Below are 26,058 nucleotides of genomic sequence, written 5' to 3' on the forward strand. Positions count from 1 at the left end.
TTTAAGTAAAGTGTGTGGTTCATTTATATTTAATGTAATTGGTGTGGTTGGGCCAAAGCCTATATCTGTTTTTTTGTTTCTCTATTTCCCCTTTTCTGCCCTGTTCATTTAGAATCTTATAATATTACATTTTATTTCCTGCATTGGCTTTTTATATCTTTTGTATTTATCATTATTTTATTTTATGTTTAAACATTTTATTTATTTGACAGAGCAGGGAGAGAGAGAGAGAGTGCACAAGCAGGGAGAGCAACAGCAGAGAGAGAGGAGGAAGCAGATTCCCCACGAGCAGGGAGCCCAATGCAGGGCTTGATCCCAGGACCCCGGGACCATGACCTCAACTGAAGGCAGATGCTTAGCTGACTGAATCACCCAGGTGCCCCTCTTTTGTATTTTTTTTTAAAGATTTTACTTATTTATTTGACACAGAGAGAGTTGTTTTTTGTTGTTGTTTTTTTTTTTGCCTACACAAGTAGGCAGAGCAGTAGACAGAGGGAGAGGGAGAAGCAGGCTCCCTACTGAGCAGAGCCTGATGTGGGGCTCAATCCCAGGACTCTGGGATCATGACATGAGCTGCAGGCAGACACTTAACTGACTGAGCCACCCAGACACCCCTCTTTTGTATAGGAATTAACAATACACATTGTTAGACTTATTACAGTTCTATTCAGTTCTGTTGTACCACTTCATGTCAAATATAAGAACATAAAAACAGTAAAATTCCTTTCCTCCCCATCATTTTTTTAAAAGATTTTATTTATTTCTTTGACAGAGATCATAAGCAGACAGAGAGGCAGGCAGAGAGAGAGAGAGAAGCAGGCTTCCTGCTGAGCAGAGAGCCCGAAGCGGGGCTCAATCCCAAGACCCTGAGATCATGACCTGAGCCAAAGGCAGAGGCTTAACCCACTGAGCCAACCAGACGCCCCTCCTCTCCATCATTGATAGTATTTCTTGTCATATATTTTGTCCATGTAATTTTTGCTTTAGACAGAATTCTTTTTTAAAAATTAAGAGATTAAAAAAAATCTTTTATATTTACCCACATATTTTCCATATCTAATATGGAAAATTGTTTCTTCCTATAGATGTGAGTTTTCATCTATATGCTTTTATCCTTTAGCATCTTTTTTAAAGATTTTATTTATTTATTTAACAAAGAAAGATCACAAGTAGGTAGAGAGGCAGACAGAGAGAGGGGGGGAAGCTCAGCAGGGAGCCCAATGCGGGGTTGGATTCCAGGACCCTGAGACCATGACCGGAGCCGAAGGCAGAGGTTTAACCCACTGAGCCACCCAGGTGCACTGTCTTTTAGCATTTTTATAAGTCAGCTGGAGAGAAATTATCTCAGCTTTTGTTCATGGTTATTTCACTCTTGGTCTCATTTTTAAAGGACCTTTTCCTGGATATAAAACAATGAATTTCTCTACCCCTCACTCCTGAATCAATCAATCTGTCTATCTTTATATTTATTTATTTATTTTATTATTATTATTTTTTAAAGATTTCATTCAGGAGAGCGAAAGTGAATGAGCACAGGAGGGGGCAGAAGGAGAGGGAGAAGCAGACTCCCCACTAAACAGGGATCCCGATGCGGGGCTTGATCCCAGGACTCTGAACCAAAGGCAGACCCTTAACCATCTGAGCCACGCAGAAGCCCTCACAAGTCTTTTAAAGACATTCTTCCCTTGTCTTCTGGCCTCCATTATTTCTGGTATAAAGGCACCCATCATTTGTATCATTCTTCCCCTAAATGTAATCTGTCTCTCTTCCTTTGCTTTTAAGATGTTTTTATTTATCTTTGGGTTTTTGTTTTGTTTTATTTTAAAGATTTTATTTATTTAGGAGCACCTGGGTAGCTCAGTGGGTTAAGCCTCTGCCTTCGGCTCAGGTCATGATCCCGTGGTCCTGGGATCGAGTCCTGCATGGGGCTCTCTGCTCAGCGGGGAGCCTGCTTCCTCCTCTCTCTGCCGGCCTCTCTGACTACTTGTGATCTCTCTCTCCTTGTCAAATAAATAATTAATATCTTTTTTTAAAAATAGAGGGGGAGAGGGAACAGATGCAGGGGGAGTGCATTTCCAGAACTTTTTCATCATCCCAAATAGAAATTCCGTATCCATTAAACACTAACTTTCCATTTCCATCTATTCCTAGCCTGGGAACCTCTAAACTACTTTCTGGCTCTGAATTTGGCTATTCTAGATGTCTCATATATGTGGAATTATGTAATATTAGACCTTTTGTGTCTGGCTTATTTTACTTGGCATAATGTTTTCAAGGTTTATCCATGTCATAGCATGTATCAGAATTTCATTCCTTTTTATGGCTGAATAATATTCCATTGTAAGGATATACCAAGGTTTGTTCATCTGTATGTTGATGGACACGTGAGTTTTTACCTTTTAGCTATTGTGAATAATGCTGCTATGAACACTGGTGCACATACATCTGTCTAAGTCTCTGTTTTTCATTCTTTTGGTTGTATATCTAGAAGTAGAATTACTGAATCAATTAATTCTGTGTTTACTTTTTGAGAAGCCACCAAATAATTTACTTCTTTTTTGCTTTTGGTTCTATTTTTCTGCCAAGATTCCCTGTCTGGTAACTAATTTTGTTCATCCTTCATTTAAGTACACACACTTTAATAACTCTTTCTAAGTGTTTGCTGATTCCAACATTTGGGTCATTGTTTTTGTAGACAGCTGTTTTCCCTTTAAAGGGTTTTTGTCTTTTATTCTGGTAGGCAGTGATTGCTCTTTATTCTTGTGATTCCTGTTGATTCTATCAAGTGTGGTTCTGTTCATTCTTTATGTGGGTTTTGTGTGTGTGTGTATGTGTGTGTTTTAAGATATTTTTAAAGTAATCTCTACACCCGGTGCAGTGCTTCAGCTTACAAGCCTGATATCGAGAGTTGCACGCTGTACCATGTGCCCCATGTGTGGGTCTTTTTTGATTTTTGTCTTCAGAGTTAGGCCATGGCGCTTATTGCTAAGGCCACCCTTTCTGAATTCGGGGGTTCCCAGCAAAGTGTCTTCATTCAGACTGGGCCAGAACTCAAATCTCCCAGTCCTTTCCAGCCTCTGGTAATCTCCGTCTAGCAGTCAGCCCTGAAGAGGCCACTCTGCTAGGTTTCACAGAGCCTGCTTATATAGCCTTACTTTTGGACCGGGCAGACTTACAGAGAAAGTGGGGTACACACTTGGAGAGTGTGCAAGGTGTGTGTGAGCGTGCCTCTGAGGTCTCTACAGGTTTGGGAAAGGCACAGGTGCATACAGTCCTTCCCCTGCAGTCTTTAACTCTATTCTCTGCCCCAACTGAGTGAGACTGTCCTGTTCTACTTGGACTCGGTGGCCCTGCCCCCAGTGTTCAGAATGTGCCCTCAAGGCAGAAAGCCTGGGTGGCCATGGGGCTCACCTTACTTGCTTCTCAACTCTAAGGATCACAGTCTATGTTGCCTCTTGTCCAGGGCCTGAAAACAGTTGCCTCGTGTATTTTGCCTCATGCTTTTTTTTTTTTTAAGATTTTATTTATTTATTTGACAGAGATCACAGGTAGGCAGAGAGGCCGATAGAGAGGAGGAAGCAGGCTCCCCGCAGATAGCCCGATGCGGGGCTTGATCCCAGGACCCTGAGATCATGACCTGAGCCAAAGGCAGAGGCTTAACCCACTGAGCCACCCAGGTGCCCTTTGTCCCATGCATGCTTTTGCCAACGCACGGCTCCTAGTGTCTGTTGACCAGTTGTCCCAGTGCTGTGTTTGCAGGCCTTCACATCATTGTGCTGAGTGGGGAGGCCGAGGGCAGAGTTGACAGAGCAGTGGTTCTCAAACCTGTCTCCCTGTCTCTCTCACGTGGAATGCTTCTTTTAAATACTGTTTCCTGGGGCCCACTTCAGAGTTGTTCGGTCAGCCCTGGAGAACTGGCCTCTGTTTTTAACCACTTTCCCTAAGGATTTGTGTAACAGCAACCAGGCCGGTCTGCCCAGACTAGAAAGGATTTCACTATTGACCATTGAGCACTGTTGGTATTTCAGTGTGGAACTGAACTAATGAAGAGCCAGCATCTCGAAGTCAGTTTTATTCATACTGTGCAAATGCTTGGCTGACATCGGAAACAACTTGGAGAGTACTGGGTCGTTCATGGGGCTTTTTGGCCACTGCTGTCTGCTTTCCTTCTCTTTCTCTTTCCTTCCTCTCCCATTTCAACTTACTCATCTCTTAATAGCCTAAGAAAAAAACCCCAATTATTTGGAACTTTTCATTCTTTTTCATAGTGATTTTGTTTTATCTTCAGTGCTTTGTTTTCCATTATTATTTATCTTTTTAGGGAGACATTGGAGAAGCAAATATTTGCTATTTGGTGGCAGAAGATGTTTCAGCATCGAGAAAACCGCTTGGCGGAGAGGATGGTAAGTGGCCATCCCTGAGGAGGTGCCTGGAACGGGCAGGACTTGCTTCAGACTTTGCACTCACTGCATCCTCTGCTTGGGACGTCGCCCAGACCCACACTGTGGGGCGTTCTGCCTGTGACCAGGACTCACAAGGCAGGGCAGGGCCTGGGGCATCTGTAGCTCTTGTCAGTGGAGTTCACATAGGACTTCTGGGCCAGGGCAGCTTGTTAATGCCCATCTCTTTTGCCTTGGTCAGTAATTGTGGCCTATAGACTCTTCCTGGCTTCCATGCCCCCAGTTGCTGGACCGACTCTCTTCTCTCCCTGCCATCCTGCCCCAGGCGATCCTTCACTCAGAGCGGCAGCTCCTGCAGAAGTCCTGGTCCACGTGGCACCAGCGGGCAGCAGCACAGCACCGGGAGCGGCAGTGGACAGCAGCGGCCTGGGCCCACCACCGCCACCGCCAGCTCAGGAGGGCTTTCTGCATATGGAGAGACGGTGCCCGAGGGCTCAGAACAGAGTGAGGGGCTGCTTCTGCCCCTGAAGCTCTTCCCCTCTCAGGCCAGCTTCGACCATAGTGGTAGACTCTCAGCTCTGAGTGCCTGTCGGAGGGCTGTGTTAGCCTAGACCCTGGTTTTAAGTTCCAGAAATTTTGCCTGATACAGTCTATACAGAACCAGGGCTGTAGTGGGAGGATCCTGGGGGTACCTCATGGAGCTCCCAGCCTTAGGAACTCAACTAGGGACAGACATGCTCCATGGATCTGAGGTCCTACCCACTGGATGCATCCCGCTCACTGGGTGGGGCCCAGTGTGACCACATCCAGACTGATGAGCCTGTTTCAGGATAGCTGAGCACCAGGACCAGCGGCTGTGGCCTAGGGGCAGGTGGTGGCAGTTTTTACCACACCATGTGGTTGGAGACAGGGCGGGGCAGACAGCCCGCATGGACACAGCAGACACTGTCCCGCTTTAATGCTGTTCTGCATCCACTTTGTGCTGTGAGGATCTCCCCACTCTCAGATTCTGGCCACGTTTAATCTCCTGAGTCGCCACCATGTGAGTGTACTTCAGTGTACTTGAGCCCTGTCAGGTTGGCTCCAAGAATTTGAGTAGATGCTCACTTTCCTGAGGGGAGAGCCCAAATCCTTTGGCAGCTCTTCAGAGGTCTTTTTTTTTTTTTTTTTTTAAGATTTTACTTATTTATTCATTTATTTATTTGACGGCATGAGTGAGAGAGCGTGTACACAAGCAGGGGCAAAGAGAGAGGGAGAATCAGGCTCCTTGCTGAGTAGGGAGCCCAACCCAGGGCTCAATCCTAGGGCCCTGTGATCATGACCTTGAGCCAAAGCCTGACACTTAACTGAATGAGCCATCCAGGCGTCCCCAGAGAAGGTCTTGATTCCTCCCTCCCCGCTAATTTAAGAACCACTAGGCAGGGGCCCGGGACTGGGAGGGGTGTGGGTGGAAAGAGCCCTGGCCCGGGTCCAGGCTGCAGTGCTGACTCCAACCCTCCCCACAGGAAGGCGGGCCTAGTGCTGGCTGCAGAGTTCCACTCCGCACGGCTGCTGCACTGCGCCTGGAACAGGTGGAGGGAGGTGAGCCTTTGGCACAGATGCCACCACGTGTGGTTGTGGACAGGTGGAGCTGGGTGTCAGCGTGACTTGGAACGGACATGTGGGCTTGTCTTCTGCTCCTCGGCAGCCACCTGCCTCTGAGCACAGGAGACAGGCTGGGCAGCAGAGGGGCAAGCACTAACCTGGTTTCCTGAGGTGATTGGCTCAAACTCCCATGTTCTTCGGTTCTGGTCTGAACTCACTGAACCTAAAATTCTTGGTCTAACCATTTGCAGGCATCCTACTGAGGATAAAAAGTGTGTCAACTGCCGCCATGGCTTGAGCGTTTACCCTGAGTCAGGCTCTTGCCCCATCTGATCCCCACAAAGCCCCTGAGAAATACCGAGTCATAGATGAGGCCTTGGCGGGGTGGGCGGGGCAGGTGAGAACCCCACCGGTGAAGATGGTGGCATGGCTGAGCCCCTACCGGCCCCCCTGCCCTCCCTCCATCCACAGGGCCTGGCTCTGCGCACTGCCGAGCTGCGGAAGCTGACGCGCGCCCGCCTGCACCACCGACACACCTCGCTGCGGGGGGCGCTGCGCACCTGGGTGGTAAGGCTTCTGCTGGTCCCTGGGTCGCCCCTTGCCTCAGGCGGGATGGGGGGGGTTGGGATCTTGTGTCTCTCCCTCGGTCTCCCTGCCTCTCCCGGAGGAGTCCCGCGAGCCTCCTAGTGCCCAGGATGGTGGGTCTCTCGGCCACAGGACTGAGCTCTGGCATCCTTGCTTGGCAAAGTAAAAACAAGTGCCCTCTGGGGGCCCAGCCTCCACATCAAAGTGACCCCTTGTCCAGGAAGCCAGTGGCCTGACTTGCTAGGTGAGGACTTAGCAAGACCATCCTCTCTGTTGTCCCGGCGCTCTTCTGGCGTGGGACTCAGAGCTCTAGGCAAGTGCCCGCCTCCAGCATCACACCCCCTGGAAGGAGGGCCCCAGTTGAGGGAGGGACAAGGAAGGGACCTGGGCCCAAGGAAGGGACCTGGGCCCGGCACCCACCAGTCCTCTCGGTCTCCCACAGACTTATCAGAGCCAGGTTCGGATCATCCTCCAGGAGGTGGCGACCAGGGAGAGGCAGCACAAGGGGCGGCTGCTGCGGTGAGTCTCCCCGGCATCTCCCACAGGGCCTGAGGATCAGGGCGCCCGCTCCAGCCCCAGGCAGGGCCAGGCGTCCGGACTGGTGTGGAGGGAGGGCAGCCAAGCTCCTTGCACTGCTCACAGCATTGCTGGGCTTTGCAATAGCAAGCACTCCATTCATTGGGTCACCCCGTGTCTGGAAGCTGCTGTGTGCAGACTGGGGCCTTGAGGAGGCAGCTGTCAACCTGGGCATCTGCAAGAGCTCCCCCTTGTCTTGCTCCTGTTGACACTCTTCCCTCCCCTGCAAGATTCTGTGTCTCCCGCTCCAGAGCTGCAGGGACACCCTGTGCCTCAGCCTCCACTCAGTTGCCTCCCTGCTTGGCTCTCCAGGCCTTCCACGGATTCCAGAAGCACCTCTCACAGCCTTGGAGGTCACTCGCTCTCTCTGTTTCAGCTCCAGCTAAACCAACCTCTCACGCTCTCCTTCCCGGCAGGCCTCCCTCATTCCGCTCTTTTCCTCCCTCCGTATTTGTTCAGCACATGGTATTCCAGGCCGCCTTTGGGCCTTGTGGACTTACCACTTCTACCCTCCTTCAGGGAGGTGCCCATCCAGCCCCTCAGGCAGAGGGAGTGAGAAAGATGGAGTCGCTGAGAGAACACCGCAGCAACTGCGGGGCTGGGGCCGACGGCCCTCCGCCACCTCCCGTCTCTCTGTGCCTTACTGTGGCGTGACTCGCTTGTACTGTCACTGCCTGGTCACCACTGTATGTCACGTACATGCACGAGGACATGGTATTTGGTCTTGTTCATCGTGGTGCCCCTGGGGTTCCCCCAGTGCCTGGCACAGAGCAGGGGCTCACCAGCCCTGTGTTGAGTGTGTCACCATAAATACGGCTGTTGGTGAAACTGATATTCTTAGGTACGAGAAGTCTGTCCTCAATTGAGTGGGCTGAAGAAGCGGGAATGACTCACAGGAACCTCCCCCATCTCTTCCACACTGGTGACACCCTCATCTCCCTGGCCTGTGTTCCTGCAGGAGTGTGTTCCGTCGCTGGAGAGAGAACACCCTGGCCTGTGTGCATGAAGCCCAGCAAAGCTCCCGAGCATGTGCTCACTACCGGCGAACCTTGTGTTCCAAGGTGAGGCCTGGGGAGACCAGCTGGTCGCCCAGGAGGGTTTGGGACCTTGCTCCTGCGAGGGGGTCACCCCGAAGCTAGGCACTGAACAAGGAACCCAGGACATGGGCTCACTCACCCTCCTCCATGCAGGTTTCATTTATTTTTTTTACTGGATTATGAACCAATATCCGTTAAAACAAAAACACAGTGAGCAAACTGGTTCTTATCAGAACCAGTACTTCCTACACTTGCAGAGTTTTCCACTGGGACAAACTATGTCAGTGTGGCCCTCCTTCTCTTCATCTGTCAGAGGATGTTCATTGTGGCTGATTTTATGGCTGCAGAGGCTTTCTCGAAAGTGTAGAGCACCCTGGGAATGTGAGATTGTTGGTCATCGTCCATGGAAAGTGGCCCCAAAATGCCACCTGGTGGGGTCTGCTGCAAGAGGGAGGGCGTGCCAGCTCACGACCATGGGAGGAAGGCGTATTACAAAACAGGGTAGTTCAGAAATGAAGGGACAGCAGTAGTCCCGGCACTGGGGGCTGTTTTAGAGAGAAGGATTTTTGCCAGGAGCTCTGAACAGCAGCAGTTCTCCCACTGGAAGGCCGGGGGAGACTGGTCCTGACAACTCAGAAGCCTCCAGAGGATGAAGAACTGTAACAAAGTCAAGGCCTAGTCTGCTGTCAGACTTGCTTGGCTTCCAGCTGGGAAGGGAGGCCTTTTTTGCAGAGAATGGAATTTGTGCCTACGGAGCCGGGGAGCAGGCAACCCCGCTGCTTGACTTCTTTGTGAAGTGCTCTGCTAGTGTGACTTCATGTGTGTCTCAGTTTGAAAGGCCGCACGCAGCTTCGTTCAACACCTAATAATGGAACAAATGCCCATGGGATGCCTTGACTTCTTGATGGTGTGCTCGGAAGTTGAACTCCTATAGAACAGTCCATCACCTGGGAATGCTTTGCTTCCTGTGGGGACTGGGGGCTTTGGTCCGTGGCCTGGGGTCTGTGCTGCTGGCCGGTGTTTTCCGGAACGTGTGTGGGTGCCATGTTCCCGCTTAGTCCCGCAGCGCTGGGCGTCCTGGGAAGTCAGGCTCTGCTCTTCATCTGTCCCTTAGGTCCTGGTGCAGTGGCGGGAGGCTGCATCCGTGCAGATATACTACCGACAGCAGGAGGACTGTGTCATTAAGGAGGCCCAGAAGGTGCTGGATAGGGGTGAGTGGAGCTCCTGGCAGCTGGGGAGAGGGCTCTGAAGGATACAGAACTGTCTCGTGTTCCATCTCTTCCCCCTCAGTCTTTGTATTCTTCTACCCTGTGTGAGTTTCCTGTTGCTGAGATAACAGTACCGCGGGCTGGGAGGTTTCCACCAGCAGAAGATTGTTCTCTTGGCCTTCTGGAGGCCATGTCTGAAACTGGGGTGTCGGCGGGGCCGTGATTCCTGTGAAGGCTGGAGGGGAGAATCCTTCCTTTCCTCTTCCAGTCTCTGACAGCCCCAGCAGTCCTTGGTGTTTACTGGCTTGCAGACCCATCCCTCCAGCCTCGGCCTCTGTGGGCACACGGCTATCTGCCCTGCAACTGCGTCCTTATCTCAGAAGGACGCCAGTTCTCCTGGATTAAGGGCCTGCCCTGCTCCAGGGTGGTGTCAGCTGACTGCACTGACCATCTTGCCGAGTCATAGCAGTTCGGAGGTTCAGGATGAGGTTCCAGGTTTGGGAGGAGGGGTTGCCATTCAACCCAGCGTGTCACAGCATTCTCTTCCCAGCCAGTTGCCAACCAGTTGATGTTCAGGTGTAAGACCGAGGCTTAATATCTGATTCTCATGGAGGAATCAAGGGGAGGGAATCTGCTTCCTTGTGTCGCTGGGCCCTTGTGTGTTACAGGGAGTAGTGGCCTTGGGCCGCCTGACTCCCTGCTGTACAGAGAGCCTGGGGAAGATGGTCAGACAGGAGCACAGATGAGATGCAGGGAAACTGAGGCCCATGGCCCTGCAGTAGGGACATAAGCGGTGGTTAGAATAAATGACAATACAACTGGAAATGAAAACAAACAGAAATTGTTTAAATCGGACTGTAGGGAAGACGGGTCAAGTTGTTGGTTTGCTCCAGGACAAAAACTGATAAACTTTGGTTTGGTTCTGACTGCACTATTTATGTGGATAAACGCACATCTCTGCTTTCCTCTGGACAGAACCCTGGGGGTCAAACATCCCGCACCTACTCCACCCCAGTGTGCTTCTCTGTGTCCTCAAGCTGCCCCCCACCCCAGAAACCAGTGCTGTGTTTCCAGGTGTTTCCCAAGAAAGAAGCTGAGGGGTTTGGCCCATTCTGGGGCCTCTGTTTGGGCAGAGCTTTGGCATCAGCACTGCAGAGGCCTTGCCAGTGGGGGTGGGGTGGCCACAACAGGTGTTAGAGGGGACAGGCATGGGCTGCACCCTGGACTGCAGGACCGAGGGGCAAGCAGCTTTCCATGGATGGTGTGGGTGGCACACGGTGGGCCCTGGGATTGCTGTGTCCTTTACAGGTGGTACAGGATTTGGGAGACCACAATACAAGACACTGTGTTCTCGGCACATAGCAGATGTGCACTCAGTGCCTGTGGAACCATTTCTGCGCTTAGTTAAGGCCTCGAGTCTCAGGTATACCTTGGCAGCCCGAGGGCAGGGCTGAGTGCTGGAGGAGGATGAGTTCAGGGTAAGGTGTCATAAGACATATTCAACAGTGTGTGTGATACGGGCAGGGTCAGGTGCTGGCTGTGTCGCCCCATTAAGGCCTCTCTGAGCTTCAGTTTCCTCATCTGCAAAATGGAATAATAGTAGCTGCCTCGGGAGTTGTCATAAGGACCCAGTGAGAGGTATACCCTGGAAGCAGTATGCAGGAAGTATCAGCACTTGGTCCTAAGGCTTCGCCTCCAGGCCTGCAAACCTGCCCTCCCTGCCCCTTCCAGCAGCTCCCGGAGGACACCCCCATCTTGGCATCACTGCCTTAGTATCTGTTGTCTATAAAAGAAACTTGTCTCAGGGCTTAAGAAAAGGGAAAGACCTAAAAGAAAAAAATAAAAAAAACACAGAAGAAAGTGCTTGCTCTCCCTTGAGAGAGAATCTGGTGACACAGAAACAAAATGCATGCGGTAGCCTCCGCCTGCCTGCAGCACCCGGAATAGCAGACGCTGTGCCTCCTCCCAGGCCTGGTTGGAGCGGCTTAGACTCTCTGAGCCTGGGTTTCCTCCCTGGCCAAATAGGGCCATGGCCCCCCATTCCCTCAGACACAGGGTCTTGTCCTCCACGTGTCCAGTGGCCTTCCGTGGGCTGCTCCACGGCGGCAGTGCAGACACGTGGCCACCGTGGACAGGCGGGTGGTTCTGGCTGACCCTTTGGGGGCACGATAGTAAACAGCACACCAGGGTCAGGTCTCCAGGATGCTCATGGCCACTGAAGGTGGCCACAGCTGTCGACACATGGCCACCATCCCCACGTGGCAGTTTCACCGAGTGGGGGCTGACACCCCAGCTCTACCCCGATACAACCTTTTCAGCTCTCTGAACCTTGCAGATTGGTTTTGTAGAAACCTCCAAAAGAGTAGACTCTGACTTGGATCTGCCTTAGGTTGTCTCAGGACGTGGTTTCAGCGCTGGCGGGACCGAGGCCAGAGGGTGGCCCAGCAGAGAGCCCAGCTCAGGAGGGCAGCTGCACACCACGGCCAGTGGCTGCTGCTGCGAGCTCTGGCCCAGTGGAAGGCGCATCATCTGGGCTGCATCAGGAAGCGGGTGAGGCAAGCAGCGGCTCCTGGGCCAGGACACCACCACCTGGGGAAGAAGAGGGCTCTGTGGCAGAACCCACGACCACCAGGATGGATGCTGGGTGGTTGGGGTCCTGCGGGTGCAAGGCTGCAGGGACCTTTCTGGGAAGGCTGAGGGAAGCCAGCCTCTGGGTCGGGTCTCCCCCAGGTACCAGATGGCCCAGGAGGGAAACCTGGCTCATCCTGAAGCGTGGGGTGTCAGAGCTCGATGCTCCTGCCTGGTACAGGAAGCCTTGGCTTCATCCAAGACTCTTCTTGGAGATGGGAGGACAGTTCTCTTGGGCCGAGAGCCTCTCACCACAAAGCTGCGCCTACATGATTGGGATGCAGGGCCCTGACTGCTTTTAGCTGCTCTCTCCCCAGCTCCTGCAGAGGCAGGGTGCCCAACTCCTGGCCCAGACCCGCAGCCGGGCCTGCTTCCGCCAGTGGAAACAACAGGTGGGAGCCAATGAGAAGCCTCTTCCCCTTCCTCTCTCCCCCCTCCCACTGCCTCCTGAACCCACATTTATTATTTTTATTTATTTAATCTCTATACCCAACATGGGGCTCAAACTCACGACCCCAAGATCGAGTCACATACTCCATGGCACCCCCACATTTAAAATTTTAAATTCCACCCTTGTCTGAGGGCTCCCCCAACCCTAGTCATTTCCCGGCACTGCCCAGTTCCTTCTACCTGTGACCTATACAAGCCCATCACTTCAGGGTCCTGTTTCCACAGTGTCACATTAGGGTAATATCCAAAAATTAATATGAATGCATTTTAAGTCTTCACCAAGGATGTGCTAAAACACGTCATGCATCATGCCCAGCAGACCTTCATGTGCCCAGCACTCTGCCCCCACTTGTTCCCTTCCCCCAGAGCTCTGCCTTTGTTCTTCCCGGAGTATCACTCCTTGGTCCTCCAACTCAGGGCCAGGCAGCGCTGGGCCCTTCCCAGTGGAGGGAGGGCAGCCTTACTAGAAAAGGGTCTCGGAGTGACCAGGTCCCTGTGGTCAGGGTGGCCTCCCTGACTTCCATAATCTTCTTTTTCTGGCCCATAGCTGGTGAACAGGAGGCGGGAGCAGCAGGGCACAGCCCGGGCTCTGTGGTTCTGGTCCTTCTCACTACAGGCGAAGGTAACAGGGTTCCACACCCAGCTGTCCCTGTACGCCTCGGTGGAGGCCAGGGTGGGTCATGGGCACAGCCCTGGGGGGATCCTTAAGCAGGAAGAACTGGGCCTCCTTTCCTCCTCTCTCTGGAGGTGTGGGCCTCGTGGCTGGGCTTTGTGCTGGAGAGGAGAAGAAAGAAGGCGCGTCAGGAGCAGGCCATACAGGCCTACTACCAGCAGCTCCTCCGGGAGGGCGCCACACGCCTCTTACGGTTCGCAGGCGGCATGAAGGCCCTCCGGCAGCAGCTGCATGCCCAGCAGCAGGTGCAGGTGAGGGTCCCTCGCCTTCTCATGGGGAGCGGGTCAGACACGGCACGACTTGACCAGAGGCCTCTTGCAGGCGGCTCACAGTCTCCACCGTGCGGTCCATCGCTGTGCCATGCTCTGGAAACAGAAGGTTCTGGGCCAGGACAGGGAGACTTGTCCCCCCACATCCACCATGCCCAGCAGGAGAGTGACATTTGACAGTCCCCTTTCCAGCTATGTTGCGGCTGGGGCTGGGGATGCTGCCCCGGAGACCAAGAAGCCACCAGCTCCTCATGGGCCCTGGGGGGCTCGGGGCGGCCTGTCCCTGGCTGCTGGGGACCCCGACCTCCTAGAGCTGTGAGTAGCCCATCCCTTGCCTCTTCCTCCTTGCCTTTTGCCTGGAGTAGAAATTTGCGCTATACAAGGAGGGAGGTCCCAGCTGAACCGTGTGGACCCCTTTCTCTAGCAGGATCCTGTCCCTCCCATTCCATCAGCCCCAAATAAAGGGACTGCAGCCTCTGTTCCTACAGAACGCGGGGCAGAGAACATGTAGTTTTTAAAAAAGGAATCAGCTCTCGGGCAGCCCCGCCCTCATGCCCCCAGACCTGCCAGTCACCCTGCTTCTCCCCTTCCGACCAGGAAACCCCACTGTTTGTAACCTGGCCCATCCCTGCACACTGAGCTGACCCAGCTGTTGGCTCCCAGAGTGTCGGGCACTGCCTGCGCCTCAGTCTGCTTCCCTTGGCACCGGATCCCAACAGGGCCTGACCTGGAAGAGTGTGCTCCCCCTCTGATGTGGGAGGGGCACCTGTGTCACTGGGTAGCTGCAGAGGTCAAATGAAATGAGGCGGGTAAGGCACCCCCACGACATCAGTCTCAATGTCATTGGAATTACTGAAAGTACTCTGTGGCCCAGGCCCACTCCCCATCACCTGCGGACCCTAGGCCAGCAGTTTCCCTGTAAGATTGGAGGGGTTGGACTGGATGCCCTGGGTAGGCGAGAGGAACAGGCCTGTTTTTCTTCCCAGCAATGATGCCCGCTTGGCAAGAAGACAGCCTCGACGCCCACATTTCCTGCTGGAGCCGGTGCCGAGCCAGAGGCCCCTGGGGTGTGGCACCCTCGGGGGGAAAGGGTATATGGTGTGGTCCTAGGGTGGGTGGCTTCCTTTCCTTCCTGCTTCTCAGGCGGGTACCAGGGCCTGACCAGCTCCTGTCGTCCCTCTGCTTAGGCCCAAGGCACCACAAGAATGTGACTCAGGCATGGTCCAGCCAGCAGGCCCTGCCCCGATGAGGCCTTTCCTGCCAGCGGCCTGGACAGCCCTGGTCCCAAGCAGCCCCCTGCCCCAGCCCAAGGCCCTGCTGAGTCACCCTGGCCCAAAGCTGCCCCCCGCGTTGAGTATAGGCCCCGAGCTGCTGCCCCCTTCATCCTTCATGCCATGTGTGGTGGAAGTCCCTGCCAGGGTAAGTCCTCCTGGTCACCTGGGTCTTGTTCTTTGGTCTGGCCTTCGGTGCTCTTCTCACGCTCTCAATGCTGTAGTCACAGCTGTACTCATTGCTTCCAGAGCACTACCAGGTCAGGAAGGTGGAGGGAGGCCACTCATGCCTTCACCAAGTAGAGGTACCCCTGCCCTAGGGACACAGTAGGGAAAGGCTGTTGGGCCCCTGCTTGTGAAGCTCATGTCGCAGAGGTGGGGACCAAAGAAGAGCCCTGGACGTGGATGAAGATACTGCAGATCACGAGGGTCCTGCAGGCCCAGGGGACATATCCAGATTTTCAGTAGAAAGCGATGGGGGCCGGCTGGCAGCCGTGATCCCATGGGCCAGCACAGGGTGCCAGGAGCCAGGATTAGGTGGTGACTGTGGCTGTGGGCAGAGCCCATCGTGGGAGGCAGACTAGGCAGGACCTGCTCCGATGGGTTTGATAAGGGTGAGGAAGGAATCCAGGATGGCTTTTGGACTTCTAGCTTGAATAACTCCAGGAATAATGAGTTCCTTAGTGAAAGAGCAAAAATGGGGGATCGGGGGGAGAGGCCTGCTTGGGATAAAGCCTGAACAGTCTGTCGTGAACCTGTTAAACTTGAAATAAAGCAACAAGATTCTGCGTGTGGCCCTTGGGAAGGTGGTCAGGGCTGGGGAGCAAAACTGAGACTCTGCAATGTAGTTGTTGAAGGTAAACACCTGGGAACCAGAGGTCGCCTTGGAGAAAGTGGCAGCTCCCTGGGGCATATGACAGCCAGATGGAGGAGTCTGGGCAGGGACAGCAAGGGGGTACGAGAAGGCACAAGTGCTCAGTAATAGAGGAGACAGCAGCAGAGTTGGGGCCCCCCAGGAGTTGGTACCCAGAGAGCTGGTCGAAGGTCACCAGTAGAGGAAGGGAGCGTTGGGGATGTGTGGTCTGACCAGGACAATTGCCCTGGACCGCTTTTCCTCACTGAAGTGCAGGGGTACAGCTCAGAAGGGGGTGGGGGTCAAAGAGCTGCTCAGGACGGACTGAACCAGGCCCTAGGGTAGGGGGTGAGACTGGACTGCACAGGTGTGGGGTGTTCCTTGCGCTGCTTGTGCAACTTCCTCATGTCAGGTCTGAAGAAAGGGGCAGGGCCAGGGCCAGGCCTGGCCTGGGTGAGCTGGTCAAGTCCAACACTTCACCCCCTCATACCCCGGCAGTGGGTGACCTGGTGCCTCTCCCCCAGCCTTCCTCCCTGCTTCTCTGTTCATCTGTTCTCCCTTTACAGGTGTCTGCACAACCCACCACCCCTGGGCTGACACGCCAGGCCTCGCCATCCCCAGCCAGTGTCCCTCACTCCCGCCTGCTGCTTCCTGGGGACTTCACAGGCACGGGGCCTGGGGCTGGCTCCACAGCCACGTGGGTGCACCTGAAGCCTGACAGCACTGTAAGTGCTCAGGCCACTCCCAGTACCTGGGATCCCTCCACTCAGCCTTGGCCTAGCCGCAAGGGTGGTCAAGAACCAGCCTGTTCTGTCACCAAGAGCCAAACGGACCTGGAGGCGGAGCTTGAGAGCATCCAGAAGCAACTGCAGGATTACCAGACCATGAAGCAGAATCTCTCGTAAGACCCAGAACCCCCCCCCCAGCTGTTTCCCCACATCTGGCTGTGAGGGTCCTTGGGCCCAACCAAGGTGCTTGCACAGCTGGGTGGGAGAGGGTGGGGCAAGGGAACAGCACCAACCTCCTCGAGCCTCCCCACCCCGAGAAGTAGCAGATAGGCTGCTTCCCTACCTGGAGGCACAGCCAAGGGCCTGGCCAGGCTGGCAGCATATGTCTCCCTCTGGCAGGTCCTGCCAGCGACAAGCAAAAAGCCTGCGCCGGTGGCTGGAGCTGAGCCAGGAGGAGCCCAGGCCTGAGGACCAGGAAGCAGAGCGGCAGGTGCAGGAAGAACTACAGGAGGTGAGGCCCCAGGCAGCCCTGGCACAGCTTCCCCCCCCCTCCCCTGGTTCCCCACACAGCTCCCCGCCCCCTCCTCAGGTGGAGCGGCAGATCCAGCAGCTGGCCTCTGAGCTCCAGGCCCAACGCCAACCCATCCATGCCTGCATCGCCCGGGTCCAGGCCCTGCGGCAGGCTCTGTGCTAGTCATTGCCCCAGGGAGGCCTCAGCCCACCTCCAGGAACAGAACGCAAAGCTGCAATGAGTTTTATTTTTTATTTCAAAAGGTTGCAATTAAATGAATTACTGTTCAGAAGTCTCCCACTTTTCATACAAAAATACTGTGCTACTGATACAGTTGAAAGAGTTCAAATGGCTTCTCCTGCAGGAGAAATTCACAGAGTCCCCGGGAAACCCGAACCCTGGCCCCCCCGTCAGTGGCTCCCTAAGGACCGTGTACCTGTTACCTGGGGACAGGTGTTGTAGGCACTGACACCCCCCCGCCATACACCAAGGCTCTTCTGCCGCCAACACAAGCCCCTGAATCAATAGCAGCAACTTACTGTGTTTCTGTGGGTCTGGATATGTGGGGGGGGGTGCGTCCCCCCCACACCAGGCCACCACTACCTGCCTGTCCATTCACTCTGGACCCATTCGGGGGGTGAGGGTTCAATAACTGGTCTTGCCTACTAAAACGATGTCTCGCCAACTCTGGAAGGTCACTCACTGGGGCATGTAGAGTGCCATCCCATCAGTCCCCCTCAGAAGATGCTGGCGGAGTCAAAGATGATGTGTTCACAGCCACAAATGCAAGGAGAAAGCTCTTCCCAAACAAGCGGGGGGTGAATTGGGAACAGAAAGCAGTTGTGTTAAAGGCCACATGGCGCTGCTCTGGGGGCAGCACAGCCTGGTCAGTGCAGAGGAGGCAGAGGGGGAGGCTGAAAAGCAATGACGAGAGCAGCAAGAACAGATATAACCACTTCTGTCTTACAACAGAAATCAAGACCAACTGAACACCCAGCCAGGAGACGTAGGGTCTCCAGTTTATACAATAGGTTAAAAAAAAATCTCCAAAAGGGAATCTGAGATCATCTTGACCTACACGTTCTCTTTTAGATGGGAACAGGGACGATATAGGTCCAGGGCCGACAAGGGCTCTGACCTCACCCACACCTCAGGACCGTAGGAACTAGTCACCCAGGTCCCACCTGGTCGGGCCCGATAGCCGAGACTGTCCCCTCCCTAGACAGCGGTGGAGGCTCCCCAAAAAGACCCTCCCGTTTCTGCTGAGAAAGCATCTTCAGCAGCCGACGTCAGGAAGAAGGCTCTAGAGGGAGCCCAGAGCCTCTCCGAACCGGATCTTCTGTCCCGCTTTCAGCTTAAAGTTGAAGTCCTTGGGAGCCTCAAAGATGAGCACGATGGTGGAGCCCAGGTTGAACTCACCCAGGTGCTCGCCCTTGCGCATAGGGATGCCCTCCTTGTTGGTGTGTGTCACGAAGCTGAAGTCATTGTAGGAGCCCTTGCTATAGCGTGGGCTGTTCGTGTGCAGGTCCTGCAGGAGGCCCAGGGTAGAGCATGTGGAGTCTGCTCCTGGACCCAGAACACCTCTGTGCTGCCTGTCCCTAACCCAGCGTGGAAAGGGAGCTGGGCACAGTGACTTGGCCCATAAGCCTAACCAGAGAGTCCCCAGTAGAAGCTGTGAACTGGGACCTGGGGGGACACAGAGGATTTGGACCCCACTGTTCTCTAGCACCCAGAAAAGGCAAGGGGCAGCCATAAGCTGATACCAAGAAAGGCAGCTCTGCCCCCCCCACCACTTCTCAGGGAAGGATGGCCACTAGCCACCCCCTTAGACACTCGGCTTCTGATCAGCATGCTCCACTCTGAGCTCCATATTCCCGTTGGGTTCCCAGCAGAAGCAAAGTATAGGCTGGGAGGTGAACCTCCTCCCTGTCCAGCCATTTCCAGATAAGCAATGATAACATATAGGGGTGGGGGCTGGCAGAGCAGGGCCAAGCCCCTCCTTGGGGCAGCGGCTCCACAGAGCCAGACCTGGCCAGGGACATGCTCTTCTAGAACTTACAGTCTTAACGGATCTGGCTCCATGGGAGAAGGGGTCGGGGGGCGGGGGGGGACACCAAGTGGCCCAGCTCTTGGGCCTGACTCTGCTTACCCTGTCAAAGTAGATGCGTATGGAGCCCACGTTGGTAGCCCCCACGGCGGTCAGGGAGAAGAAGCCGTGTTTCCAGTCCCCAGTGAGGACCACTCGCTCATTGTGGCAGAAGAGCTCTTTGATCCAGCGGGCCATACCAGGGTTCACAGACATAAGGGAGCCTGTGGGGGCAGAGACAACACTGCCATTCCCCACCCAGCAAGAAGATAGCCCCCCAAAGACCCCTGTCCACCCATATCCTTCCAAATGCAGAGTGGGCTAGACCCCAGACTGCCCCCTGCTGCCCTCATGCAGCCAGACTAAAGCAGTCACCTCACAGCCTCAGCACCCCAAGTGTGGAGCCTCAGTCCCTTGACACCAAAAAAATTTTAAGGCTCTGGCCAACCTGGGAAATGGCGCCGGTGGGAAACGGTCCAGTCAGTGGGGGAGTGGAAGCAGTGGTAGTCCCCGGGGGCCAGGTAGATGACACAGTGGTAGAGCTCATTCCCTTCTCTAGTGACCAGCTGGTTCCTGAAGGAGCCGCAGGGGGGCACTGCAGGAGGCGGACATGAGGGCCAGCTGTGAGACAAGCACCTGAGCCTGTGCAGTCTGGACATGGGCTTCAGGGAGGCCCCAAAGCTCTACAAAGTGATTCCTAGCCCTTCCCTCCCCGACGACCAGCCCAGACACACTGCCACAGGATCTCAAGGCTGCCACCAGGCAACAACCCACCTGGTGGAAAGGACAGGTCATCTGTGGAAGTACGTGGACCTAGGAATGACTCCAGCGAGTAGGTAACCCCCTTCACCTGCTCCACCTCGCAGTTCTTCACCTGCCCGAAGTTCAGGATCTTCCCATCTGAGGGGCTGATCTGGAAGGGCCAAGAGAGGCTTGCTACCAGGGAAGCAGGGGGACTTGGGGCAGGGTCTCCACCTCCCTGGGGGCCCCAGCCTGGGAGGAGTTACCCATGGACCACCTGTGGGGACTGCTGGAACTGGTTGCCAAAGGCAAGGGCAAGAGTCCCATTTCCGGGGGAGGGATGGAGGGCAGGACCAGGCCTTACCACGCTGTGCAAGCCACAGACAGGCCGGGCCTGCGGCTTCAGCTTGCGCCGGAAGAACTCGCTAAGGTTGCGGTAGTGGTGCAGGTCCTCCACGGCGGCCTCCTTCATGTTCACCCCAAAGGTCCAGATGTACAGGCTATAGACAGGCCGGCGCAGCCAGTGTGGCAGCTCCACCTGGTTGAGGCGGCCCCAGGCCCGCGACAGCAGGCGCGTGGGCACCGACTTGTACAGGGCCACCTGTGGGCCACAGGCAGGCAGATGAGCAGATGGCCCCGCGTGCCCCCCAGTCAGCCACCCACCACCCCCGGAGATGTGGGCACCCTGCCACGGCTTTGTGATGTGGTTGTTGCCCACTAGGAACCAGACTGAGCTTCCCAAACACTCCCACAAACTGAGTACTGGCCAAGACTGACAGTGATTTAAACCCAGCGGTTTCAGTCACTAAATGCACCAGTAGCAACTGCCCCTGTCCCCAAGGACAGACTGGCCGGCGCAGTCTGGTCTTCCCTCTTTAGGAAAGGTGGGGTGTGAACAGTTCTGCTACCTGCACCAAGAGGCTGTGGCAGAAAGGGGCAGGAGGCCCCGGGGGCATTAGGAAGGTCTACAGCCCAAAGCACTTGTTCCAGTCTGAAGAGGAGGCAGAGGAAACCCTCCACAGCAGGTGCTCTGGACCACGGTCACCAGGGGCGGGCTGCCAGGGCTCTGAGGCACTTTACTGTGATGGCACCGGGGGCTGCTTCCTGGAGGCAGAGGGGACTGGGCCTTGGCCTCCCCCAGCACCCCCGCGTTCTGCTGGCACCCTTAGCCAAACCCTCAGGCCCAGGCGACCTGGAAGGGGATGCCTTTCAAGCCTCAGGTGCTGCCGCCACAGCAGAACCCGCCTCTAACTGGCAGCTGCTGCTTGTTAGCCCAACCTAGACACCAAGTCCCTAGGGTGTAAAGGCAATTTCATTCCAACTTTAAACACCTCTACAGTGTACTGAGTCAGTGGTGCCCCAAACTCTTCCCAGGTGACGCCCGTAAGAGTCCAGGGTTCCCTGCCTGGGGTCAGCCTGCCCAGAGAGCCCAGGGCTAGGGAGCCAGGCAGCCCTCGAGGGTGCGGTGGCCAGGTCGCTCAGTCACCCAGCACTGCCTGGAGCTCCCAAGTCCATCCACACCCTAAGGGGCTCAAACAGGCATCAGTCCTCCTCAATCACCCTCTGGCACCCAGAAATTAATTTGCATTCTTCTCAAAATCACCTCTAAGTTCTCTGCCCAAATACAGGAAATCGGACACCATTTTCCAAATTCCCAGTGTGGGTTCCTTCCAGAAGCAGAGCCCCCAAATGGCACAAGTGCAGGCAAGAACAGGCAGTGCAGAGCAGGCCATCAGGGCCACCAGCCTGCCTGGTCTTCCCAACCAACTTGCCTGTCAAAATGACCATCCCAGAGGGCTCAGCACCCACACCATCAGCTCTAATCTGACAAATGTCTCCTCCGTTTCTGTGGGCAGGGTCCCAACCTTAGGCCTACCCCTGGAGGGTGGGGAGGGGGAGCTGGGCCAGCAGCCTGTGCACACTTACCCTGCTCACGGGCCTCCATCCCACCCGGCTGAGCGGTCTGAGGGCACCGAAGGGCAGGAGGTAGTAGAGGACCGTCAGGGGCCAGGAGCGCAGTTTCAGGGCAGGTCTGGACATACAGCTCAGCTGTCCCAGCCTCCGCCTCAGAGCCAGCTGGGGGAAGTGCAACCTGCAGAGCAGATGTCCATGCACAGCCAGGTCAGCCGGCAGGGTCTGGGAGGCCCCACCGCCCTCAGCAAGCCTGCCTTGAGGTCCCTCAACCCAACCCCAGGCTGAGGTGGGGCTCAGCTCCTTTGTTCGGCAGACTCCCATCCCAGTCTTACCTACCTGCCTACCAGCTAAGGAGGACTAGGAATCAGGGGCAGCATAGGGAAGACGGGGTGCACAGCCTGCATCCCAGCCCCCCATTCCTGAGGCCAGCTATGGCCACAGGGGCACCAGGGAGAGACAGTTGGAGCCAGAGCCCCAGCGCTGCAGCAGCACACAGCAGTGGGGCATGACTGCAACCACTGCGCGGTAGCATCTTGGAGAATCTCTTCCTGGCGCTAGGCCTGGTTTCCTCATCTGATAAATGAAGGGACTGGGCCTGACAAGATCCCAAAGGAAAAGCCCAGGAACATGCACCTGCACACACGCACACCCTGAACAGGTGAAGCTCCATCCACCTGCCTGGTCTTTCTACATCAGATCAGGTTCTCCAAAGGAGACGCAGAGGCTAGTAGGGGGGAACCCCCCTACCAGCCCTCAGAACACCTCCCAGGTCTGCTGGGCAGCCCCCTCCTTTCGGCAAAGGTCTCCACCAGCCCAAATTCAGTGCATTCTGCACAGGCTCAGCCTCGTGGGGATCTTAGAGGCAGGGTGGACATTTCCATCAGAACCCTGGTTTCCTGAGACACAGCAGACCCAAGTCCCCTGGTCTCATGCCCAGGCACTAGAAAATGCTCCTGAGGCCCAATACAGCCACCAGGCAACCACATTCTCATCCACTCTGGGAAGGTTCCCAGGCCTCAGTTTCCTCATCTGCGCAAAGACTGCATTCAGCTGGATAATCTAAGGCTCCCATCTGCGCCTTTGTGCTCTCAGAGAAGCGTGTCCTGTGCCCCCAGTTGTTGAACAAAGCAAGGAACAAAGAAGCATCTCAGCTGATACTAAAAAGAAAAAATGGGAGAACTAAGCTGATGGCTGGGATGGCAATGGAAGATGCTGCTTTCCACAGCTTGCCAGGCTCCCTGTGTTCCTCTTCTCCCAGCTGACCCCACCCCACCCCACTGTATTTTCAAAAGGTCCGTTAAGCGGGTAGGGACCAAGCAAAGCTGAACAAATCCCTGCTGTCCTCAGGGCTTCCCCCACCCGCCCTGATCACTGCAGAAGCCCAGGGACCAATCCCAGAAGAGCAGCCCCTCTCCCGGAGCTGGGAGGTCGGGGGAGAATCGGGGTGGGGGGGCCTGGGAGCAGCAATTAGGGTGCAGCAGACACAAGGCCACCAGCCCACTCCGCCTCCCCAGGTACCTGAAGCGGGCTCTCCGACTCAGGCCCCCCGGGCCGGGGCCCTCCAGCCTCGGGGGCTGATCCCCTGGCCCCCGGCTGCCACCTCCACCACGGGGCCGCTGGACATGAACTCTGACCTTCCGGAGGTTGTGGCGGGGCACAGAGGGGTTAGGACGGGGCCGGCAGCATCTCACCATTTCGCCGCTGCTCGGAGCTCAGGTCCTCGCCGTGCCTCTGACTGACACATGGTGGGCGGCGCCAGGCACACTCGCCTTTGTTTCTCCTCCTTCCTCCCTTCCCCCCAGCCAGGAGCTCCCGTGCCGTTACCACTCCCGCTGGCCGCCTGGTGGCTGGTGGGCCTCTTCCCAGCTTGGTTGGGTCCCGCTGGCTCACGGGGCGCAGGTTAGAGGTCGGGGCTATTGCAAAGACAGGCACTAGTCACACCAGCTCAGGAAGCGGCAGAGGTACCTCCTGGGACACAAGCCCCTGCCTTCCGCCCACTCTGTCCCTAGGCTTGGCCACCTGCCTGCTCCAGTGAGCTGATGGCAGGGAAGGGACCAGACGTTTATAAGCCCAAGAAGCACAAGTGGGAATCTGAGAGCCCTGTGCTCCAGGCGGGTGCCCAGCATCGGCCTGTCTGCGGCTTGGGCAGCCCCTCCCTCCCCAGGACCTGACCCATTTTCCATTCAGGTGACAAAGTAACTAACATCTGAGGAATGAGAGAGCAGGAAGGCAGGAGAGGCACAGTGTGTGAGACGCTGGACATCTGACCTGCTACAGCTCTCTCTTTGCTGCCCGCCAGGCCTCAGAGCCTCCCATCCCTGATACCATCCCCCACAAGCCCTCCTCAGCCGATGAGCACACACATGACCTGACCTGAAGGAAAACCAACCAGCACTGAAGCCCAAACCAGCCCCCCCCCCACCTTTGCTTTGGACAGCACTTTGGCCCTGCCTGGCGATCTGGGAGGACACGCCCAGCATCCACAAGGCCCTCACAGATAACAGGGAAGGAGAACAAACATTCCACAGTTGTTGCTGTCTAAACCCAGGGGGAGTCAAGGCCCCACCCAGCCTGGCCTCCAATCCCATCGGCAGGCTACAGGGGACGGTGCCCGCCACCATCATTAGATGCAGAGATGCGGGCCCCAAGAGAAGCTCCCAAGGCGGAGAACTTACCCGGCCGTGGATGCAGTCCCAGGCCAGTGCTGACCACCCCCCACCCCTGCCAAAGCCAACGGACTCACAGAGCAAGAGGCCCCACTTAGACATGGCTCCACCCACACTAGTGTGAAATGTCTGATACCCCAGCAAAGCCACCCCAGCCAGAGGTAAAAAGGCTAGGCCCTGGAGGTTAGCGCTGAATCCCTGGGAGCGCAGTGTGCAGAGGGAGACTGCACTGGGTCAATACTGACGGAGGTCCGAAAGCAAAGCATGGATTTCCAGACCCGACTAAGGAAGTGGCAAAGCCTAGGCAACCCCAGGCCCAGACCCCTCCAGCAGAGATCATCTTCCCAGGCCACTCGCCTGGGTGGGTAGAACAGCTCACTGAGGGTGAGCCAGGTGGGATGGTGCCCACCACCCAGTCTCACTGAAAAGCATACTTGGACACAAGCCTCCTCCGCCCCAAGGGCCAGGCCCAGGGACCCAAGGACACCCCTGTGTCTATTCCCCACCAAGGCTCAGCCTCCTAACTTTCCCACCCAAAACAGTCAGATCACCTCAACTATACTGCCCACGTACTGAGCACACACCCCGCCCCTCCATGACCCACCAGGCCATGGGGGCCCCACACCAGTCCCGTCAGCTCCCCAGGAAAACAGGCCCCGAGGGGTGACAGGCAGGTTGGGTTGGGCACAGTGCTTGGCTTCCCAGCACTCTTTCCCCCACTCTAGAAAGCTCGGACTGAATGCACACCTGGGATTCAAAGTGAGGCCTTGTGGGAGAGGACAGGAGCCCCCATCTCCTCTTACCCATTTTCCTCGCTATCCTACCACACGAGGCAGCAGCCACTGCAGCATGTGGCTAGAAAGGCATCTGCCAGGACCCACACACAAACCTAGCTTGGCCCCAAACCTCCAGTCCTCAAAGCAGATTCCTGTGTGTGCCTCTCCCATTTCATTCACCCCAGAGCCTCCGGTCTAGGGATCTGGCTAGGACACACAGCCCACCACAGCAGTGCAGGGTGTTCAAGGGGGCCAGCCCAAGTTGCTGCTATCCTAGAGACTCTAGAAACTGCCCCAAAGGGCCGGCAGAATGTCTTCTGCCCTCCATCCTGTCTCCATCACCACTCTACTTACTCTCTGGAAATGGGACAGGGACCAGATTGTCAGGCTTCTTCCAAATCACCATGCATGGGCCAGAAAACAGACATGAATTCACCCGTCCCCCAGGGAACAGGCCTGGCACCCTCTGTTCAGTTCAAAGTTGCAGGATGGAGAGAAGGGGGTCCCTAAGGGTCATTCCTTCCTTCCTGATTCCCAAAGGCTAAGCGCCACTTCCTAGGCCAACAGTGCTCCTGCCCTCCCCATTTCAGTGCTCGACTTCCCCCCACACCTGCAATGACCTTGGAGCCCAACTCAGAACTTTGTTGCTCTCCAGCTCGCTCTCTGGCTCCCTGGAGTGGGACTAGGGGCTCAGGCCCAGATGAGGAATCTGCCAGGAGCGTACCCTGAGGCGAGGAAGTACAGACACCCTCCTTCACTCCCCAGTCTCAAGAACACTCTGTGGAGAAGAGAGAATGAGTTTAAAGTTATCATAAGGTCTAAGGGCCGGCCACAATGAGCAGGAGAGCTCAGATGCTTTGTTTGGTAGGGGTTGGGGACAACTCAATTACTGCAATCCTGGCTGCCTAGCTGGCCCTGAGCTGGGAGAGGCCTTGCAAGTCACAGGTGCTCTGAGGCTATCAGTTTCCTCATCTGGAAAATGGGAAGGGTCACTCCTCCTGCTCACCACCTCCAGGCTCAGATCATAGCAGCGACCCTGGTCCAGAACTCTGCTCTGTTCAGAAACACCACACCTCACTTCCACCCAAGACCTTGGTGCAGC

The 26,058-nt window shown here is 55.6% G+C and overlaps 2 protein-coding genes across 10 annotated transcripts in view; one reads left to right on the forward strand and one right to left on the reverse strand.

The window, feature by feature from the left end:
* SFI1 (SFI1 centrin binding protein) overlaps positions 1 to 16,990 on the forward strand; it is a 90,017-nt gene extending 73,027 nt beyond the window's left edge. The window contains 18 exon segments of the mRNA XM_046024146.1: positions 4,322 to 4,403; positions 4,726 to 4,904; positions 5,906 to 5,981; positions 6,456 to 6,551; positions 7,012 to 7,088; positions 8,104 to 8,206; positions 9,297 to 9,393; positions 11,780 to 11,940; positions 12,336 to 12,410; positions 13,016 to 13,090; positions 13,216 to 13,392; positions 13,463 to 13,725; positions 14,397 to 14,501; positions 14,598 to 14,829; positions 16,101 to 16,259; positions 16,356 to 16,435; positions 16,662 to 16,773; positions 16,852 to 16,990. Coding sequence (XP_045880102.1) covers positions 4,322 to 4,403; positions 4,726 to 4,904; positions 5,906 to 5,981; positions 6,456 to 6,551; positions 7,012 to 7,088; positions 8,104 to 8,206; positions 9,297 to 9,393; positions 11,780 to 11,940; positions 12,336 to 12,410; positions 13,016 to 13,090; positions 13,216 to 13,392; positions 13,463 to 13,725; positions 14,397 to 14,501; positions 14,598 to 14,829; positions 16,101 to 16,259; positions 16,356 to 16,435; positions 16,662 to 16,773; positions 16,852 to 16,956 — 2,254 coding nt within the window. The 3' untranslated portion in view covers positions 16,957 to 16,990.
* Positions 14,836 to 26,058, reverse strand: part of PISD (phosphatidylserine decarboxylase) — a 45,147-nt gene continuing 33,924 nt past the window's right edge. For 3 of the 9 annotated variants that reach the window (XM_046024153.1, XM_046024152.1, XM_046024151.1), the window contains 7 exons: positions 23,033 to 23,427; positions 21,527 to 21,692; positions 19,965 to 20,201; positions 19,634 to 19,772; positions 19,308 to 19,454; positions 18,923 to 19,083; positions 17,715 to 18,301 (listed from right to left, as the gene is read on the reverse strand). In XM_046024153.1, the coding sequence (XP_045880109.1) occupies positions 18,077 to 18,301; positions 18,923 to 19,083; positions 19,308 to 19,454; positions 19,634 to 19,772; positions 19,965 to 20,201; positions 21,527 to 21,692; positions 23,033 to 23,208 (1,251 nt within the window). In that variant the 5' untranslated portion in view covers positions 23,209 to 23,427 and the 3' untranslated portion in view covers positions 17,715 to 18,076. Of the gene's footprint in view, positions 14,998 to 17,714; positions 18,302 to 18,922; positions 19,084 to 19,307; positions 19,455 to 19,633; positions 19,773 to 19,964; positions 20,202 to 21,526; positions 21,693 to 23,032; positions 23,428 to 25,680; positions 25,735 to 26,058 lie in introns of those variants that run through there. The other 6 variants (XM_046024156.1, XM_046024159.1, XM_046024154.1 and 3 more) reach the window with 5 other exon arrangements.

Source organism: Meles meles, chromosome 12 (assembly GCF_922984935.1).
Source record: "Meles meles chromosome 12, mMelMel3.1 paternal haplotype, whole genome shotgun sequence".
NCBI classification, from domain to species: domain Eukaryota; kingdom Metazoa; phylum Chordata; class Mammalia; order Carnivora; family Mustelidae; genus Meles; species Meles meles.